General features: G+C 44.4%; 1 protein-coding gene across 1 annotated transcript in view; it reads left to right on the top strand.

The window, feature by feature from the left end:
* Nucleotides 1-584: 584 nt before the first annotated feature.
* LOC139391861 (neurexophilin-1-like) overlaps nt 585-19,708 on the top strand; it is a 63,258-nt gene continuing 44,134 nt past the window's right edge. Inside the window, exon 1 of the mRNA XM_071139465.1 lies at nt 585-975. Within this exon, the coding sequence (XP_070995566.1) occupies nt 922-975 (54 nt within the window). The 5' untranslated portion in view covers nt 585-921. The remainder of the gene's footprint in view (nt 976-19,708) is intronic.

The following is a 19,708-nucleotide window of genomic DNA, read 5'->3' on the forward strand; positions in this document are numbered from 1 at the left end:
ATTATATGTTTTAGACTGTTACTAAATATACAGTAGGTCCATGTTTGTATGCATTAGCATTTGGTTAGTCAAAATTCTGCACATAACCTATAGCCTACAAGAAAACAATGTCATTGTCCAGCCGTGCTGGTTTATATGGCAGTGATCTGTCCATACATATTGAGGGAGGGAGCTGGTGCTATAGCCTAGTGAGTTTGTTTGTTCTGGAGGAGTCATACTGTATACGCACTGTGGCTCTCTGTGAATGTCGGCTCGTTTATCTCTATCAACCAACCCCACCACTCTACCGCCAGTCAGTAAATGAACAGCTTTTCCGTCGAGCTATAGTGGCTGTTTAAAGACTACTCTGTGATCCTTGCGTCTCGGACCAATCTCGCCCCGTTTTTTATATTTCCCTCGTTCCTCTCCTCCCCTCCCTCCTCTTCTCTCTCTCATATTATGTGTGGACAGAGCGACGGTGTTTCTCTCAGCCCGGATGTGTTGTAGGCACGCGTTTTCCAGAGGCGCGGTTATAAAGCGTCCGTTATTTATCTGACTCTACTTTTAACTGTTCTCCTTTTCAGTAAGGAACTGCTAGGCGAGCCTCACGCGCACGGCAGGCAGCAAGACAATCAAATCAAGGACTGATCCCTTATGTTTGCTCTGAATCGAATTTTCATCTTTCATTGAACTATGACATTGCTTCAGCCCTGCTCTCTGGATTAATTCCTTTGTAATCGTTATTTGTTCCCCCCCATCTCGTCCAATATCTGTCTCCAAGTGTAGGCTAAGCTTCAGTGGTCATGGGGTGTATAATTTCATTTTCGCCTAGGCTGGTGAGGGTCTTGACGGTTGTGTAAAAGCGGATAACGCGTGGATTTATGGTCTTCACAGACAAAGAGCCAGCGAAGGGAAACTAGTGGAAGTTTGAGACCAGGAAGAATGCAGGCGACGTGTTGGTGTGCGGTGTTACTCCTAACTCCAGCGTTTTACCTGGTGAGTAGTGGTTTTGTTTGTGTTTATAAATACTTTTTCGTTTCACTGTTGTCTCTGTGTTTTGTGGTCTTTCAGAGACACATTTTACTAAAATCTCATGTGTAAAAACGATTTCTTATGAAATGCACATCACTGACAGAACTATTGAAGACAACTCTTCACTTCAGGGGCATGTCCTGTTCATTGCATAAAAACATTCCGTCGTCCTGTATCAGGGTATTGGGGGGAAATACAACTGTTTAAATTGCACATCATCATGACTGAGACATTTAACATTACTGTATGCGTTTCTATTTCAGAACTGTGGTCTATGGTGTCCAAATAATAGGACTAATTAGTCCAATTAATTTTCTAAATTAATATATTTGGTTATAAGACTGAATAAGTATTTAATATTTGACTGATGATTTTTTTAAACACATGTGTCAAAGAAATAACACATTTAAAGTGTAAAATTAAAACATTATTTCCCGCACACTAGCTGAAAACGGACAAGATTGTGCTGCAGTTCCAACAAACCGTCTCATGGGGGCGTCATAACAAACCAAAAACGACCGGCAGGTGCGTCTGAAGGCTACACGTCAACCTGAAGGAACCTTTCAAATTCTCAGTTTCTCCTTTTGATTTTTGTCAGTAACGCTTTTTCCTTTCGGTCCGCCACATAAACAATGATCCCACTCATAGCAGTCATAATACACACAACATGGAGGAGAGTTGTTTGGTGCGTGGCCCGGACAACCCAGCTCCATCTTGCTGATCTCAAAGCGAGCATAATGTGATATCATTTAACTTATGCTAAGACATTGAGTGGAAAGAAAACACAGGTTTCTCATGCACCAAAGTTTTGTTTAAAAGTAACAGGAAGACTCTGATATAAAAAAAGGAATGCCACTTAAATATTTCAAATAAACTCACTTTCCAAGTATATTATCATTTGCAAAAAAAACAAATAAACACACACGCGTTCGGCTTTCGTGTGAATTCTGCAGACACCTTGAGGAGAGTAGCCTAATGTCTTCACACAAAAATGTGTTGCCTAAGCTTCTGTTCCCTATCCCTAACCCAGATAACTTGACACTAAGACTAGCAGATGCCACGTCATACACCTAAATGAATCCTCCTTTGATTCTTTCTGGAATTGAGCGCGGATTCTCTCCCTTCACTCACTCAGTCTCTCTACGCAACTCAAAATAAATGTTTATTCCTTTAAGAGGCTATTGCTATCAGGTCTATGGCAGCACTGTGTCAAACTATACTGCCCGGTGTTAAAATTAATGTAAGTCAAATGTTTTGTAATATACAGTTCGCACACACACACACACACACACACACACACACACACACACACACACACACACACACACACACACACACACACACACACACACACACACACACACACACACACACACACACACACACACACACACACACACACACACACACACAATGGGTAGGCTTCTGTCTATTTCCTTTGAACTTACCACAGGACATTTTTCCCCGACACATTTTAGATTTCACGAAATACGCCTATTTAAACTGGCTTCTCTTACAACTGTCCTATTGACATTTAAATAATGGTTCGAATTATTTCATCTGCATAATCCTCACGCAAAACGACATTTATTCAAACTAAAATTATTCTAATCAAGCTAATTAATTTACTGGTTGTTTTCTATCGGCTTGACGGAATAGGATTTAATTGCGTAGCCAATTTAAATTTTAATTCAGCAAAACAGGTCGTTATTGTTAGTTGTCCGTGGGGTATTATTTTACCACATTATCTAAAATGAGTCTGAAAACTTCCATGGCGCGTTGGGCTATGCTTAAAATGTAAGCATATAGATAGGCCTACAAAGGGTTTTACAATTTTTTTACACATTTACAGGAAGATATCTTATGTAATTATTAAGAGTGAGGTGCTCAGGACCTATACAATTAAAAAATCTCGCAACATTTAGTAATCATAATAAAATGAATTTAAATGTCATCTATATTTTGCGTTACACCTGGGCTTATTTTATATGGGCTTTGATAAGGATACAGCTAGACTATCTTGTAGGATGTGAACACCAACATCTCAGATGCAACATATAGACCAAAGCATGACCTGTAATTTTCCGCTACGTAAATGTTTCTTCACTGTAAACATAAAATCACAGATTTTATAGGCCAAATGACATTTCTCTGTATAACGGAATATTATCGTATAATAGATTAGGCACCTTAAAATCATTTTCCCCTTTTTATTTGACCTCTTCTCGCATAGAATTTCACCTCTGAATTCCAATCAAACGAGTCAAGGAGCATTATCAAGATTTTCTCATTCGGCACCGGGAGCTGTCCATGGTTCTGATATTCAAGACCGTTGTTTTACGCGTCTTAAAACAGCCGGGTAGAATGAGTCCCAATTGAACACATCATTGCAGTGGGACGCAAAAATGTTTTAAAAGTCCGTTTTGTTCATTCAAACCAATGAAGATGTAGGCTTGATGATGAAACCTGAATTCACATAGGCCTAATAATTCGAAATGACAAATTTGACAAGTGCCATTTGACACTTTTCAACTTTTCTTCGCCCTGAAATGGTTTGTCAATTTAGGCATAGGCCTAGGACTACTTAATTTTACATTTGTGGAAAAGTTTTTTTTTAATCAATTCAGTACAACGCAATATACATATTCCATGGTAGGATATATTACAAATTGATTAGGGTTTCTTTTCACATAATGATATTGGCTGCAGATTTTGGGATGAAAATGTAGTCTTTGTAATGTATAGCCTTGGTTCAGTTTGTCTTTTGCTTCATAAAAAGGTAGGGCTTTTTCAGTCGACTGTAAAGAGATCTTTGATTATATTGTCTTATAGTTACGAATTGGTTCATGTTAGTTTAATTCTACACCTGGATATTTGCTCTCTCCATGTCTGCGCTCCACTAAACCTAGATTATTATTTTCCAGACAGTTAAACTGTTCCAGTTAAACTGTCGGGTTTATCCATACCTACGGGGATTACCGTTGAACTTTGACGGTTTTATTTCGTGTTAAAAGCTCTTGTCTCGTCTCTAAGCCTCTTGTCTGAGCGGGGCGCGCCTTGACCTGGATAACACTGTGCTCGCTCTGAAGAACAGTTGATGCAGGTGTTCAGTGGTATAATACAGCGCACGCCTCTCTGCGAGGGCGGCATTCACACATGAATATGGTCACCTATGGCTACAAAATGTAATTAAAATAGGATTGTATTCATTATTCGGCTTAGTTGGGAGTTATCGGTGCCTTCCTAGGTGCGTGTGTGTGCGTGCGTGTGTGTGTGTGCTTGTGTTTTTTTCTGCATCTTACTTCTGATCAAGCCAGCTCCAATAAAACCCAGTCAGATAGTTGACATGCTTTTAGGGTGGTTTTGCTCCCAGCAGAGGGGCTGCTGATGATACTCTGTTGACTGACAGCTAGTGTGAACAACAGCATGTTCTCTGGCCCCATGACTGGTAGCAGGGTGGCTCCTATGGCTGCAACACAGGGCTGTCAGTGACTGGCAGTGTGTGTGTGTGTGTGTGTGGGGGGGGGGGGGGGGGTTCTCGGCCATGTCTCACTTCCTCTAAGGGGGCAATGAGGAGGCTCTGTTCCTGAGGGACAGACAGACAGACACAGACATAATGACTCCTAAATGGCACCTTGTTCCCTAAATAGTGCACTGCTTTAGGCCAGGCATATTACAACTACACCATCATTGTTTAACAGGCTGGCAAGAGGGCCTGACATGCCAAGCAGTTGGCGCAGTGGGAGAGACACCGACAGTGCTGCATCCTAAATGGAACTCTATTCCCTGTATAGTGCACTGTTTGGCCAGCCTCTCACCATTGTTTGTTAGTGGAGCTGTGAAGATTCAAGTACCGCAATATCTTTTCCATAGCAAAAATGAAAACACGAAGAAGACCAAACTCGTTGGTTCTTTTAAAAACCTGCTGTATGTAAAATATTGTGTGCTATAGCTTGGAATATGCATACATGTGACTCTGAATGACAACATAGCTAATGAAGTTTGTTTCCAACATTAGTGCTGTTAAATCCATTTAGTGCTTTGTTTCCTTGCCACAATACTAACAAGTATTGCGACACTGGTATCGTCCCGGCCCTAATTGTTAGTAGTATTAAACCATCAGAACATGCTGTAGATGTTGCGACCAGCCCTGCCATAGCAAGCAGTCAGCACAGTGGGAGAGGGATTGTCACACACAGATCAGTGTATGGGGAAATACTGCTTGCATTTTAGTCTTGTCAGGCAATATTACATTACATCAGCAAAGAACGCATATCAGTCCAATTGTGATTCTGTCCTTTCATTGAACACAAATTACTTTATGATTTTTGTCAGCCATTTAATTCCCATTTATTGGGAAATATACAGATGTAGGATCTTAATTTGATCACCTTGTTGCAAGACAACTTCCCTGCAATGCAATACATGTCAAACCTGAACTGTATTTGAGGATTAAAAAAGCATCTGAAGTTTGTAATTTCCACTTTGAAATTTCAGATGAGATTTTCCCTTTCAATTTACAGTAATTATAATACACATAATAATTCGCATTTCCTTTTACTGCAAGATTATTTGCCTGCTGTAGCAAACTGGCTAAAATGAAGACCCTACAATAGTGGGAGAGGAGAGAGAGGATGCTACACTGAGATCCTACACTGGGCACACTGTGTGTGGAAGACTATAAGGTTGTCAATTATGTTGAATTGGTTGCATCCTAAATGGAACCCTGTTCCCTAAACTGTAGCACTACCTTTATCCAGAAGTCCACATACTGTAGGCCGAGAGCAGAGCCGTAAAGGGGCATGGCCGAGAGTTCAGTCTCTTAGCACACAGCACTATAATCCTATATTAAACTCCCAGCCCCTTCACAGCACAGCCAAGTGGTCCGCTAGCAGCTATGTTACATGTGAATTAACAGTGAAGGATCTACTTTCATTGAGGAACTCAAGTAGCTCTCGACCAGCATTAGAATACAACCAATTGTCTCCATGCCCGTTGACCATCCACTGCAATCACATTATCTTTGATGGAAATCACACTTTAAGAGGAATCTGTTATTGTTGTGAATATTTCCTAGAAATGACTCTTCATATTTCTATATATGTATCTTTTATTATTTATATCAATACGTCAGCATTATGATGTATTGTCAGTTGCTTGGCTCCTTGATATAGCTGAGGTCGTATATGATGTACTCATGTATTTACATAGTACACTTCATACCCAACATCCAATTTTGGTAGATTTTTGATAGAGTTTTTATGAAATGTGAATTCAACTAATTACTTGGTTTTTAGGTTTAAATCTAGGTTTAAATGTGGAGGGGAAAAATATGCTTTAAGTTTAATTAACTTGGTATCTATCTTATTTAGACTCTAAAAACATGCTTCAGTTACCTTTGACCCTTCGATCAGAGACTGGAAGTGTCTCAGAAGAGAAACCTGCCACCTGTGTGTGTGTGTGTGTGTGTGTGTGTGTGTGTGTGTGTGTGTGTGTGTGTGTGTGTGTGTGTGTGTCTCTCTCTGTGTGTGTGTGTGTGTGTGTGTGTGTGTGTGTGTGTGTGTGTGTGTGTGTGTGTGTGTGTGTGTGTGTGTGTGTGTGTCTCAGAAGACCCCGTGTGGTGCACCTCTGTAATTCACACCTCAAGGTGACCTGACTCTGCTGTGCTCCTCTGCTGAACTGCTCTTGTGGTCCACTGATGATGACACACCTGGTGGTCCACTTATGATGACACGTGTGACCTGGGGGCAACACTCCTTTCTCTTTTATCAAGCCTTACTCTGTCTCCCTGGACCAATAACACCCTGCATATGAGACAGTAAGCTGTGTGTGTGTACTTGACCTTGGTTTGGGGCAGAAAGTCAATGATAATGGTCTATAGTTGTTGGAATCGCCCGTTGACGGGCGTTGGTTCATTTTTGACTGCATGGATCATTACAGTTTTCTTTATTCAAATCCTATTGGGGGAAGCTGGCAAATATTTACAGCACAGTTGTCATCTTTTATAGTGTTCTAATTTGGAAGTCTTTCATTGATGACCGGACCCCTAACCTGCACATACCATCTAAACAACCAAAATAACCCTGACCCTGACTGTGAAGGCATTTGGGATCTGACACTAAGTGTCTCTGGGTGTGTGTGTGCATTTTTGCGTGCATCCATGTCTGCTCGTACGCATGCATTCTATGTGATTAATGACAACAGCCTCCATCTTTCCCCACCGTGCACTGCTCTAGTTTTTCAATCACATTCAGAGGTCTAGGGTCATATTTGGAGCTAACCACTGAAGGGCACTGACTGTTTCTGCAAAATATAATTGAGGCCTGGCCTGACCTGAGGTTTGAACCTCTGGGGAACTCTTCTCTGTCTCTTCCACTATTCTGCTATTCTCTGTCTGGGAGCTGTGGGAAGTCTATCTGTAGCCTCTTGATAGGAGGAGCGTTGTAGCAGACCTACCTTGGTTCAAATACTATTTGAATTATTTCAAATACCTTATCTGTGCTTGATTGAGCTTGCCTGGCACATTGGAACCAATAGAATAGTTCCAACATTTAAAACCCCCACCCTTCTGGTACACCTGGCAGGATCGAGCAGAAACCCCCACCCATCTGGTGCACCTGGCAGGCTTGAGCAGAAACCCCCACCCATCTGGTACACCTGGCAGGATAGAGCAGAAACCCCCACCCATCTGGTACACCTGGCAGGCTTGAGCAGAAACCCCCACCCATCTGGTACACCTGGCAGGCTTGAGCAGAAACCCACACCCATCTGGTACACCTTTCAGGATAGAGCAGAAACCCTCGCCCATCTGGTACACCTGGCAGGCTTGAGCAGAAACAAATACAACCTTTCAAAATATCTAAAATATTTTGAATAGGGTATGAACCCAGGGCTGCTTTGTAGAGTTGTAGTGTTGTAGAACTGTAAAGCTGTAGAGTAGAGCTACTTGGTAAATTGTTTCTAAAGGCAGGAAATAAATGAGATGACCCACTGACAACCTGCTTTCCATGGCCAGAGTTACTCCCAGGACGAGCCTGAAGTTTCTTTAGTGCTCTGAAAAGATAATTGTGTTTTGAAAGCTGAAAGGGAAGTTTTTGTTGTTGGCAGAAGCATTCAACAATCTCTATCGACATTGCTAGCGCTGCCTGTATTAGTTTTCAAGCTGGGTTTTCTGGAAATAGCCCTTGTCTTGCCTCTTGTCTCTGTCCTGTTTCCCAGTATCTTTCCTTAGGCATGGTTGGTTGTTGTAACATGCCAGCACCAGCATATGCATGGAAGAAAACAGATGCATTCAGTAGACTGGGAGTTGTTTCTGCCTTAGTGAATAGCTGTAGTGAATGTGTGTTGACTAGTGATGGCATTTGTACCTAACAGCAGTGGTGATGGATTGCATAAGCCTGCTGATGGGCTTGATTGACCACTTTAACAGAGCAGAGATCAGACACTCTCGCTTGACTGAGTCTATGTGGCAGGGAGCGGATAGGGGAAGGGGGGGGGTAGGTGGGGGGAAGGGGAGAGGAGTTAGGGGAGGGGAAGAGGGGGGAAGCACTCCTGCTTGGCTGGGTCTAGGAAGAGGGGAAGGGATGGGAGAGAAGAGGAAGGGGAGGAGGGGTGTAAACTTCCGTCCCTGCAACACACCAGTGGTGATGGATCTATCCACAGGGTCGTGTCCGCCGCACCGTCCGAGATACACAGCTACAGGCCAGAAGCCCGTTGATGGGATTTATCTTCCTGATCTTTCCCCTTCAGTAACAGAGACTGGCCATGGGGAGCACTAGCGCCATTCTAGCTTCAGGGGTACGTTTCCATACCCTGGTTAGACCACACTGAACAATGTGTCCATAGGAAGAGCAGCGTTCATGCTGGTTTAATCAGGCTACGTTTGGAAGAGCTTTATGATCAAATCCATGAGGGATGAACACACTTCCAAGTAACTGTAAATGCTGTGTCTGTCTGTCTGTTGGCAGAATAGCACAGCACCTTAGATTTAAAGTTTTTCGGTTGCACCCTCTGCTCCGGATTAGCCCATAGAAACATATTTCATAACAGATTCATACATGGAAAAACAGATTTTCTTAACTGGTACCAGGGTACATTCAGATTAGTCTTGTGGAGCTTGTGGGCATCCTAGAGCAAAACAACAGACACATATGTGTTCGTGAGAGTCTCACCTTTCCATATTGGTGTGTAAACAAAACTGTTCGGATGCAACAGACGTTTTCGTGAGAATACCGATTTTCGGGATGTCTGACCAACACCGTTGTAGTTCAGACACCTTCCAGGCCACCATTGGTGGATGAGGTGGATTATGCCCATGCAACAAAACTAAACATATCTCTAGTTTAAACAAACACATTTTGACAGGGATTACTTAATCATATTTGTTCCTAGGTGGAACATAAAGCTTCCATGAGAGAGCACCACTGGTACCGATTTGATGCCTTTCTGGGAATGGTTTTCCAGGCCAGTCATGACAGGATTGTGCTTTACATTTACAGGTCATTCCTAGGTAATGGTCTTGTAGATATTGTTACCATGTTGTTTCTATGTAAATTCCACATAATTTAGTAAGTGTTCCTAACAGCAGCCTATTCCTTGTTTAGTGGACTATATTTGACCAGGCCCTGGTTTACAGTAAATTACATTCCTCCACTGAATCAGTTGATTGTCCTCTCCTCAGCTTGTTAAAGTCACGTTTCGATCTTAATCAACCAGAGTCATCACACTGTCACAATTGTAATCATTGATCAGGGAGACTAACCACAGTTCGTCTGTGTGGCCTTGGTACCATTCAGCTCCTCTCATGATCATGTCTCCATCTGTGTGTGTGTGTGTGTGTGTGTGTGTGTGTGTGCTCCTTAATCCGCTTAATCAATTAACTTCCGTTGTGATACCACTTCTTGTTTCGACCTCTAAGCTATCAAGATCCAGGAAAATGTGATTAAGAGAGAGAGGAAATTTGAAGCACTTGAGCATCTCTCTCTCTCTCTCTCTCGCCCCCTGATTTTTGTGAATATTTTATGAGAAACATTGAATGTACCATTAGATCTGTCTGGTATTTTTTGTGCTTGTCACGACTTCCGCCGAAGTCGGTCCCTTTCCTTGTTCGGGCGGCGTTCGGCGGTCGACATCACCGGCCTTCTAGCCATCGCCGATCCACTTTTCATTTTCCATTTGTTTTGTCTTTGTCTTACACACCTGGTTTCAATTACCCAATTACCTGTTCATTATTTAACCCTCTGTTCCCACATGTTTGTTTGTGAGTGATTGTTTCTATGTAGGAAGGTCCGTTATTGTGGGCTCTGTTTTTGCATTGCATTTATATTATGTTGAGTAAAATACGTTTATTTACTCATATCTGCTGTCCTGCGCCTGACTCCTATACACCAGCTACACACAGACTTCCTTATTGAATCACTCACCCGAAAGAATGGAGTCAGCAGGAGCAGACGCCCTCCCTTCAGAGATAGAGGAGCGCGTCCAGCATCTGGGCACCGCCATGGATTGCGTGCTGCAGAGATGGATCGTTGGGAGAGAGGAGGAGGTCGTCCAGTGCCTCCACCAGCCCCACTACAGCCGGTCCCACTGTCCACCCCTCCTTCACCCGTTTCCAGCGGGATTCGGCTCACGCTCCCGAGGGAGTATGATGGGACGGCTGCCGAATGCCAGAGGTTCCTACTCCAGCTTGAGCTCTACCTGGCGACCGTCCACCCGGCTCCTTCGGGATGTGAGAGCGTGTCCGCCCTCATCTCCTGCCTCTCAGGCCAAGCCCTGAAGTGGGCCAATGCCGTATGGAGTGAGGGAGATGCGGCGTTGGACCATTATGCAGAGTTCATCCGCTGCTTTCGGGCAGTTTTTGACCACCCGCCTGAGGGTCGAGCGGCAGGTCAACTGTTCCACCTAAGGCGCGCACAGGATTTTGAATTGGACTTCCCGACCCTGGCTGCCAGCGCGGGATGAAACGACAGGGCCCTGATCGATCATTACCAGTGCAGTCTGCGCGAGGACGTGCGTCGGGAGTTGGCCTGCCGAGACACCACCCTCACATTGGACCAGCTGGTGGACATGTCCATCCGGCTGGACAACCTGCTGACGGCCCGCGGACGTCCGGATCAGGGCCTGTCAGTTCCATCCACCTCCGCTCCGACGCCCATGGAGCTGGGAGGTGCAGCACTTAGGGCGACCGGAGGAGGGGCCCTTCCCTGCACCATCTGTGGCCGCAGAAGGCACACTGCTGGTCGGTGCTGGGGGGGTTTCTCAGAGAGTCAAGGCAGCAGGCAGGGCACTGTCGTGTCACCCCAGGTGAGTCGGCACCAGGCTCACCCAGAGCCCCCTGTTGCTCACGTGTATGTGTTTATTTCATTTCCTGAGATTTCCCTGCATTCCCTGCGCTCATAGATTCAGGCGCAGCAGGGAATTTTATTGACCGTTCGTTTGTCCATAGTTTAGGGAACCCCCTTGTTCCTGTGGATATGCCCTTCCCTGTGCACGCCCTAGATAGTCGACCATTAGAATCAGGGCTGATTAGGGACGCCACCACTCCACTAGACATGGTTACGCAGGAGGGTCATAAGGAGAGAATCAATCTCTTCCTTATTGATTCTCCTGCGTTTCCCATGGTGATAGGCCTACCCTGGTTGGCCTGTCATGACCCAACTATTTTGTGGCAACAGAGGGCTCTCAAAGGGTGGTCACGAGAGTGCTCAGGGAGGTGTGTTGGGGTTTCCATCGGTGCAACTGCCGTGGAAAGTCCAGACCAGGTCTCCACCGTGCACATCCCCTCAGAAAATGCAGATTTGGCTCTCGCCTTCTGTAAGAAGAGGGCGACTAAATTACAACCTAAATTACAACCTCATCGAAGGGGGAATTGTGCGATTACATCTCCTGGTAGACGCAGCACTTCCCAGGAGTCACTTATATCCTCTGTCACAGAAGGAGACGGTGGCTATGGAAACATATGTCTCCGAATCCCTGGGGCAGGGATACATTTGGCCTTCCACTTCACCTGCCTCCTCAAGTTTCTTTTTTGTGAAGAAGAAGGATGGTGATCTGCGCCCGTGTATCTATGAGTACCTAGTCATGCCGTATGGGTTGATGAATGGCTCCATCAGTCTTCCAGGCCTTTGTTCACAAGATTTTCCCTGACCTGCATGGGCAGTGTGTCATGGTGTATATCGACGACATTCTGATATACTCCACTACATGCACCGAGCATGTGCATCTGGTGCGCAGGGTGCTTGCTCGACTGTTGGAGCATGACCTGTACGTAAAGGCTGAGAAATGTCTGTTCTTCCAACAGTCCGTCTCCTTCCTAGGGTACCTCATTTCCACTTCAGGGGTGGAGATGGAGAGTGACTGCATTTCAGCTGTGCGTAATTGGCCGACTCCCACCACTGTAAAGGAAGAGCAGCGGTTTCTAGGGTTTGCCAACTACTAACGGAGGTTTATCCAGGGTTTTTGTCAGGTAGCAGCTCCCATTACCTCACTGCTGAAGGGGGGACCAGTGTGGCTGCAGTGGTCGGCTGAGGCAATCTGGAGTACATCCGGGCGACGAGGAGACTGAACCCTCGCCAGGCAAGGTGGGCCATGTTCTTTACCTGTTTTGTTTTCACTCTGTCCTACAGACCACGTTACCAGAACGCTAAGGCAGATGCACTGTCCCAAATGTATGACACAGAGGAGCGGTCCATGGATCACACTCCCATACTTCCGGCCTCTTGCCTGGTGGCACCGGTGGTGTGGGAGTTGGACGTGGACATAGAGCAGGCGTTACGCATAGAGCCCACTCCCACTCAGTGTCCAGCTGGGCACCTGTACGTCACTCTCCGTTGGTCACCCTGGCATTGGTCGGAGGGTGCGTTGCCTTAGTGGGAAGTACTGGTGGTCCACCTTGGCCAAGGACGTGAGGGTTTATGTTTCCTCCTGTTCGGTGTGCCCGAAGTGCAAGGCTCCCAGGCACCTGCCCAGAGGGAAGTTACAACCCCTACCCGTTCCACAACAGCCGTGGTCACACCTGTCGGTGGACTTCCTGATAGATCTTCCTCCATCACAGGGCAACACCACGATCCTGGTTGTTGTGGATCGGTTTTCTACGTCCTGCCGTCTCCTCCCTTTGCCCGGTCTCCCTATGGCCCTACAGACTACGGAGGCCCTGTTCACTCATGTCTTCCAGCACTACGGGGTGCCTGAGGATATAGTCTCTGATCGGGGTCCCCAGTTCACGTCCAGGGTCTGGAGAGTGTTCATGGAACGTCTGGGGGTCTCGGGAAGCCTCACCTCAGGTTTTCAGCCCAAGAGTAATGGGCAGGTGGAGAGAGTAAATCAGGATGTGGGTAGGTTTCTGCGGTCATTTTGCCAGGACCGGCCGGGGGAGTGGGCGGCATTCATCCCATGGGCAGAGATGGACCAAAACTCCCACTCCTCCACTAACCTCTCTCCTTTCCAGTGCGTTCTGGGGTATCAGCCGGTTCTGGCACCGTGGCATCAGAGCCAGATCGAAGCTCCTGCGGTTGACGAATGGTTTAAGTGCTCGGAGGAGACCTGGGACGCCGTCCATGTGCACCTGCAACGGGCCGTGAGGCAGCAGAAGACGAGCTCCGACCGCCACCGCAGTGAGGCCCCAGTGTTCACACCGGGGGACAGGGTCTGGCTTTTGACCCGAAACCTGCCCCTCCGCCTGCCCTGCCGGAAGCTGGGTCCATGGTTTGTGGGGCCATTCAAAGTCCTGAGGAGACTGAATGAGGTATGCTACAGGTTACAGCTTCCCCCAGATTACCGTATTAATCCCTCGTTCCATGTGTCTATCCTCAGGCCGGTGGTGGCTGGTCCACTCCAACAGTCTGAGGTGCGGGAGGTTCCTCTGCCCCCTCTGGACATCAAGGGGGCCCGGCGTGTGCTGTTCGAGCCATCTTGGACTCGAGGCGTCGGGCGAGGGGCCTTCAGTACCTCGTGGAGTGGGAGGGGTACGGTCTGGAGGAAAGATGCTGGGTGCCGGTGGAGGACGTCTTGGACCCTTCGTTGCTGCGGGAGTTCCACCGTCTCCATCCGGATCGCCCTGCGCCTCTTTCTCTGGGTCGTCCCCGAGGTCGGTATCGGTGCGCTGCTGGAGCCGCAGGTCAAGGGGGATACTGTCACGACTTCCATCGAAGTCTGTCCCTTTCCTTGTTCGGGCGGCGTTTGGCGGTCGACGTCACCAGCCTTCTAGCCATTACCGATCCACTTTTCATTTTCCATTTGTTTAGTCATTGTCTTACACACCTGGTTTCAATTCCCCAATTACCTGTTCATTATTTAACCTTCTGTTCCCACATGTTTGTTTGTGAGTGATTGTTTCTATGTAGGAAGGTCCGTTATTGTGGGCTCTGTTTTTGTATTGCATTTATATTATGTTGAGTAAAATAAGTTTATTATCTCATATCTGCTGTCCTGCACCTGACTCCTATACACCAGCTACACACAGACTTCCTTACTGTGCTAGCTATTTCTACATGGCACATTGAATAGCACTATTGCATTTTGAAGATCATTTGACCAAATTAAAATAAAAAAAAACAGGTGAAGAGGAAATTCATTGAGGATTAAATTACAGGTTTAAGTGAGAGAAGGGAGAGAAAATGAAAACTGTAAGGAAAAGAGGGTGAGACTATTGGAGAAAGGAGGAGGAGGAGAGGAGGAGGAGAAGAGGAGAAGAGGAGGAGGAGAAGAGGAGGAGGAGAAGAGGAGGAGGAGAGAAGGAGGAGGAGGAGAAGAAGAGGAGGAGGAGAAGGAGGAGGAGGAGAAGAGGAGGAGGAGAGAAGGAGGAGGAGGAGAAGAGGAGGAGGAGAGAAGGAGGAGGACAGCGCCGCCGTGTCTTTTGATTGTCATGTTGCTTCAATTATTGCACTGTTTGTGAGCATCCAGTTTGTTGTCGTTGACACCCGTATGTGTGTGTCAGCTTGTGTTGGTTTCAACAGTCTGACTGTTTGTGTTTTCGCTGTCACTCCAGGCAAACGAGCAACACATTAATGCATCAGACTGGAAGCGGATCTGATTGGTGGAGTTGTACCTTCATGATTTAGAATAGAATAATGAACAATAAAGTCTATACGTGTAACAGCAAACTGACACAATACTGCTGTTATTAAAGGGGTAGTTCACAAAAATTACAAGATTATGTACTTGGTTCCTTACCTTGTAAGTAGTCTATGACAATGACGCAATGCAAGTTGGATTTTTTTTACCTAGCCACTATCACCAACCGCGGAAATAAATCATCCGTTTTGGGAACTATTCCTTTAAGCTTAAGTATTTCTTTAAGCTTAAGTTGAGTTATTATCTGCTAATAATACATCTACCCTCGTCAGAAAGTGTCTGCTGACCTCATAACTCAGTGCTGTTATTGATTAGCTTATCACTGGCTGTTCCCAGAATACTCTTGTGTCACGAGGTGATGCAATGAGTTTGAGTTGGAACAAATTGATCAGAACGAGTCTAGGGAACATTTTGTTTTTATTAGCTTTTTATAATGATAATTTAATTACAATTACTACACACACTTATGTACTGATTATCTTAAAATGACCTACCAATCAATATGTAACAGTGGCGTATATTCACGGATGCCAACAGAAGCCAGGCTTCCCACAAAAAAATGTGATCAATAAAAAAAATTACAAAACATTGACATTTCGTCTCTCTGAGTTTTATAATTTTCCTTAAATTCAAAAGTGGCTGTACCTGTCACACTGGAGAAATAATTTGAGAGATGAGTAGCTACAGTTGAAGTCAGAAGTTTACATACACCTTAGCCAAATACATTTAATCTCAGATTTTCACAATTCCTGACATTTAATCCAAGTAAAAATGCCCTGTTTTAGGTCAGTTAGGATCACCACTTTATTTTAAGAATGTGAAATGTCAGAATAATAGTAGAGAGAATTATTTATTTCAGCTTTTATTTCTTTCATCACATTCCCAGTGGGTGAGAAGTTTACATACACTCAATTAGTATTTGGTAGCATTGCCTTTAAATTGTTTAACTTGGGTCAAACGTTTCGGGTAGCCTTCTACAAGCTTCCCACAAGAAGTTGGGTGAATTTTGGCCCATTCCTCTTGACAGAGCTGGTGTAACTGAGTCAGGTTTGTAGGCCTCCTTGCTCGCACACGGTTTTTCAGTTCTGCCCACATATTTTCTATGGGAATTGAGGTCAGGGCTTTGTGATGGACACTCCAATACCTTGACTTTGTTGTCTTTAAGCCATTTTGCCACAACTTTGTAAGTATGCTTGGGGTCATTGTCCATTTAGAAGACCCATTTGCGACCAAGGTTTAACTTCCTGACTCTTGTCTTGAGATGTTTCTTGAATATATCCACATAATTTTCCTTCTCATGAAGCCATCTATTTTGTGAAGGGGACCAGACCCTCCTGCAGCAAAGCACCCCCACAACATGATGCTGCCAACCCCATGCTTCACGGCTGGGATGGTGTTCTTTGGCTTGCAAGTGTCCCCCTTTTTCCTCCAAACATAACAATGGTCATCATGGCCAAACAGTTCTATTTTTGTTTCATCAGACCAGAGGACATTTCTCCAAAAAGTACGACCTTTGTCCCCATGTGCAGTTGCAAACCGTAGTCTGGCTTTTTAATGGTGGTTTTGGAGCGGCCGTTCAGGTTATGTCAATATAGGACTTGTTTTATTGTGGATATAGATACTTTTGTACCTGTTTCCTCCAGCATCTTCACAAGGTCCTTTGCTGTTGTTCTGGGATTGATTTGCACTATTCGCACCAATGTACGTTCATCTCTTGGAGACAGAACGTGTCTCCTTCCTGAGTGGTATGACGGCTGTGTGGTCCCATGGGGTTTATACTTGCGCACAACTGTTTGTACAAATGAATGTGGTACCTTCAGGCATTTGGAAATTGTTCCCAAGGATGATTCAGACTTGTGTAGGTCTACAATTTTTTTACTGAGGTCTTGGCTGATTTGATTTGATTTTCCCATAAGGTCAAGCAAAGAGGCACTGAGTTTGAAGGTAGTCCTCGAAATACATCCACAGGTACACCTCCAATTGACTCAAATGATGTCCTGTAGCCTATCCGAAGCTTCTAAAGCCAAGACATAATTTTCTGGAATTTTCCAAGCTGTTTAAAGGCACAGTCAACTTAGTGTATGTAAACTCCTGACCCACCAACTGACTTGCCTTAACTATAGTTTGCTAACAAGACATTTGTGGAGTGGTTGAAAAACGAGTTTTAATGACTCAAACCTAAGTGATTGTAAACTTCCAACTTCAACTGTATCTGATGCTGTCTGGACAAGAAGAGAATGAAATGTTGCGACTGTGGTATTTCATTGATTGATGCCAGCGAGCATTTGGCATCTAAAATAATTTGCTTGTGATGTGTTGTTGTCCTCCTGCAGGAAGTATGCTAGCTAGCTAAATCGCCTTTCCTAAGCCATGGATGGAGATGAGGATTTGGACATCAGCGATTCTGATCAAACCATAAATTCATATTGAATCCACGAGTTCAATATGTAGGATAGCTGTAGATGTAGTAGGTTCACGTTAACCTTTCTGATCTCCCCATCCCGGATCCGGGATCGTGAATACAGACTCAAGCTCATTACCATAACGCAACGTTAACTATTCATGAAAATCGCAAATGAAATGAAATAAATATGCTAGCTCTCAAGCTTAGCCTTTTGTTAACAACACTGTCATCTCAGATTTTCAAAATATGCTTCTCAACCATTGCAAAACAAGCATTTGTGTAACAGTATTGATGGCTAACGTAGCATTTAGCATTAGCATTCAGCTGGCAACATTTACACAAAAAAACAGAAAAGCATTCAAATAAAATCATTTACCTTTGAAGAACTTCAGATGTTTTCAATGAGGAGACTCTCAAATAGCAAATGTTCAGTTTTTCCTGAAAGATTATTTGTTTAGGACAAATCGCTCCGTTTTCTGCGTCACGTTTAGCTATGAAAAAACCCCTGTATCCAGGATTGTGTAAATCTATCAGCAAGCTCATTAGCATAACACAACGTTAACTATTTATGAAAATCGCAAATTAAATGAAATAAATATGCCATCTCTCAAGCTTAGCCTTTTGTAAACAACACTGTCATCTCAGATTTTCAAAATATGCTTCTCAACCATAGGAAAACAATCATTTGTGTAAAAGTAGCTAGCTAGCGTTAGCATTTCGCGTTAGCATTTAGCGTTAGCATTAGCGTTAGCATCCAGCACGCAACATTAACAAAAACATAAAAGCCTTCAAATAAAATCATTTACCTTTGAAGAACTTCTGATGTTTTCAATGAGGATAATCTCAGTTAGATAGCAGATGCTCAGTTTTTCCAAAAAGATTCCTTGTGTATTAGAAATAGCTCCGTTTTATACATCACATTTGGCTACCAAAAAAAATCCGAAAATTCAGTCCTCAAAACGCGAACTTTTTTCCAAATTAACTCCATAATATCGACTGAAAACATGGCAAACGTTGTTTAGAATCAATCATCAAGGTGTTTTTAACATATCTCTTCATTGATACATCGTTCTTGGACACATGCTTTCTCCCCTGAATCAAATGGTAAAGTAGAAGCAGCTGGCAATTGCGCACCGAATTCGACGCAGGACACCAGGCGGACACTTGGAAAATGTAGTCTCTTATGGTCAATCTTCCAATGATATGCCTACAAATACGTCACAATGCTGCTAAGACCTTGGGCGAACGACAGAAAGTGTAGGCTCATTCGTTGCGCAATCACAGCCATATAAGGAGAGAATGGAAAACAGAGCTTCAGAAATTCTGCTAATTCCTGGGTGATGCATCATCTTGGTTTCGCCTGTAGAATGAGTTCTGGGGCACTTACAGACAAAATCTTTGCAGATTCTGAAACTTCAGAGTGTTTTCTTTCCAAAATTTGCATAGTCGAGCATCTTTTCGTGACAAAATATCGCGCTTAAAACGGGAACGTTTTTTATCCAAAAATGAAATAGCGCCCCTAGAGCTCTAACAGGTTAACTAGCTCGCTAACTTACCTGGTTCATTGTTCCCCATGCAAGGAAGTTAGGCTAGCAAGCATTTAAGCCAGGTAGCCTAGTCTAGGACATCATAGACCATTTTGCCAAAAGGACAGCGAGGAGGATGGCATTAGTGTTCAGTCTACAAGTAGGGTGTCAACAACATGTTTTTCTACTTGCGTGTGCACATGCACACACACTCAGACAATCTCGATCCATATTTACTCAAGTGTGCGGCACCTATTATTGCTGGTGTAGTGACACATATCTCTAATCAAACATTGGTCGTAGGAAAGATTCCTAAATCTTCGACAACAGCTTTTGTTTTACCACTCCTCAAGGGAGGTGATGGTAGTGAGTTGGATAATTATCGGCCAATCTCTAAGCTCTCCTGTTTGGCTTAAATTCTAGCGTTGTTGGTGAATAGGCAACTACAATCTTTTTTAACTGTTAACAATACTCTTTCTAGTAATCAATCTGGCTTCAGGCCTAAACACAGTACTATTATGGCCACTGTATGTGTTGTAAATTATATTACTAATGCCCTAGATAATAGAAAGTACTTTGCCGCCTTGTTCATAGATTTGTCTAAAGCTTTTGACACTTTAGAGCATGCGATACTTTTGGGTAAGCTGTTGTCAATTGGACTGGGATTGGATGCCTGTCGTTGGTTTCATGACTATCT

This window comes from Oncorhynchus clarkii, chromosome 32, assembly GCF_045791955.1.
Source record: "Oncorhynchus clarkii lewisi isolate Uvic-CL-2024 chromosome 32, UVic_Ocla_1.0, whole genome shotgun sequence".
Classification (NCBI taxonomy): Eukaryota; Metazoa; Chordata; class Actinopteri; order Salmoniformes; family Salmonidae; genus Oncorhynchus; species Oncorhynchus clarkii.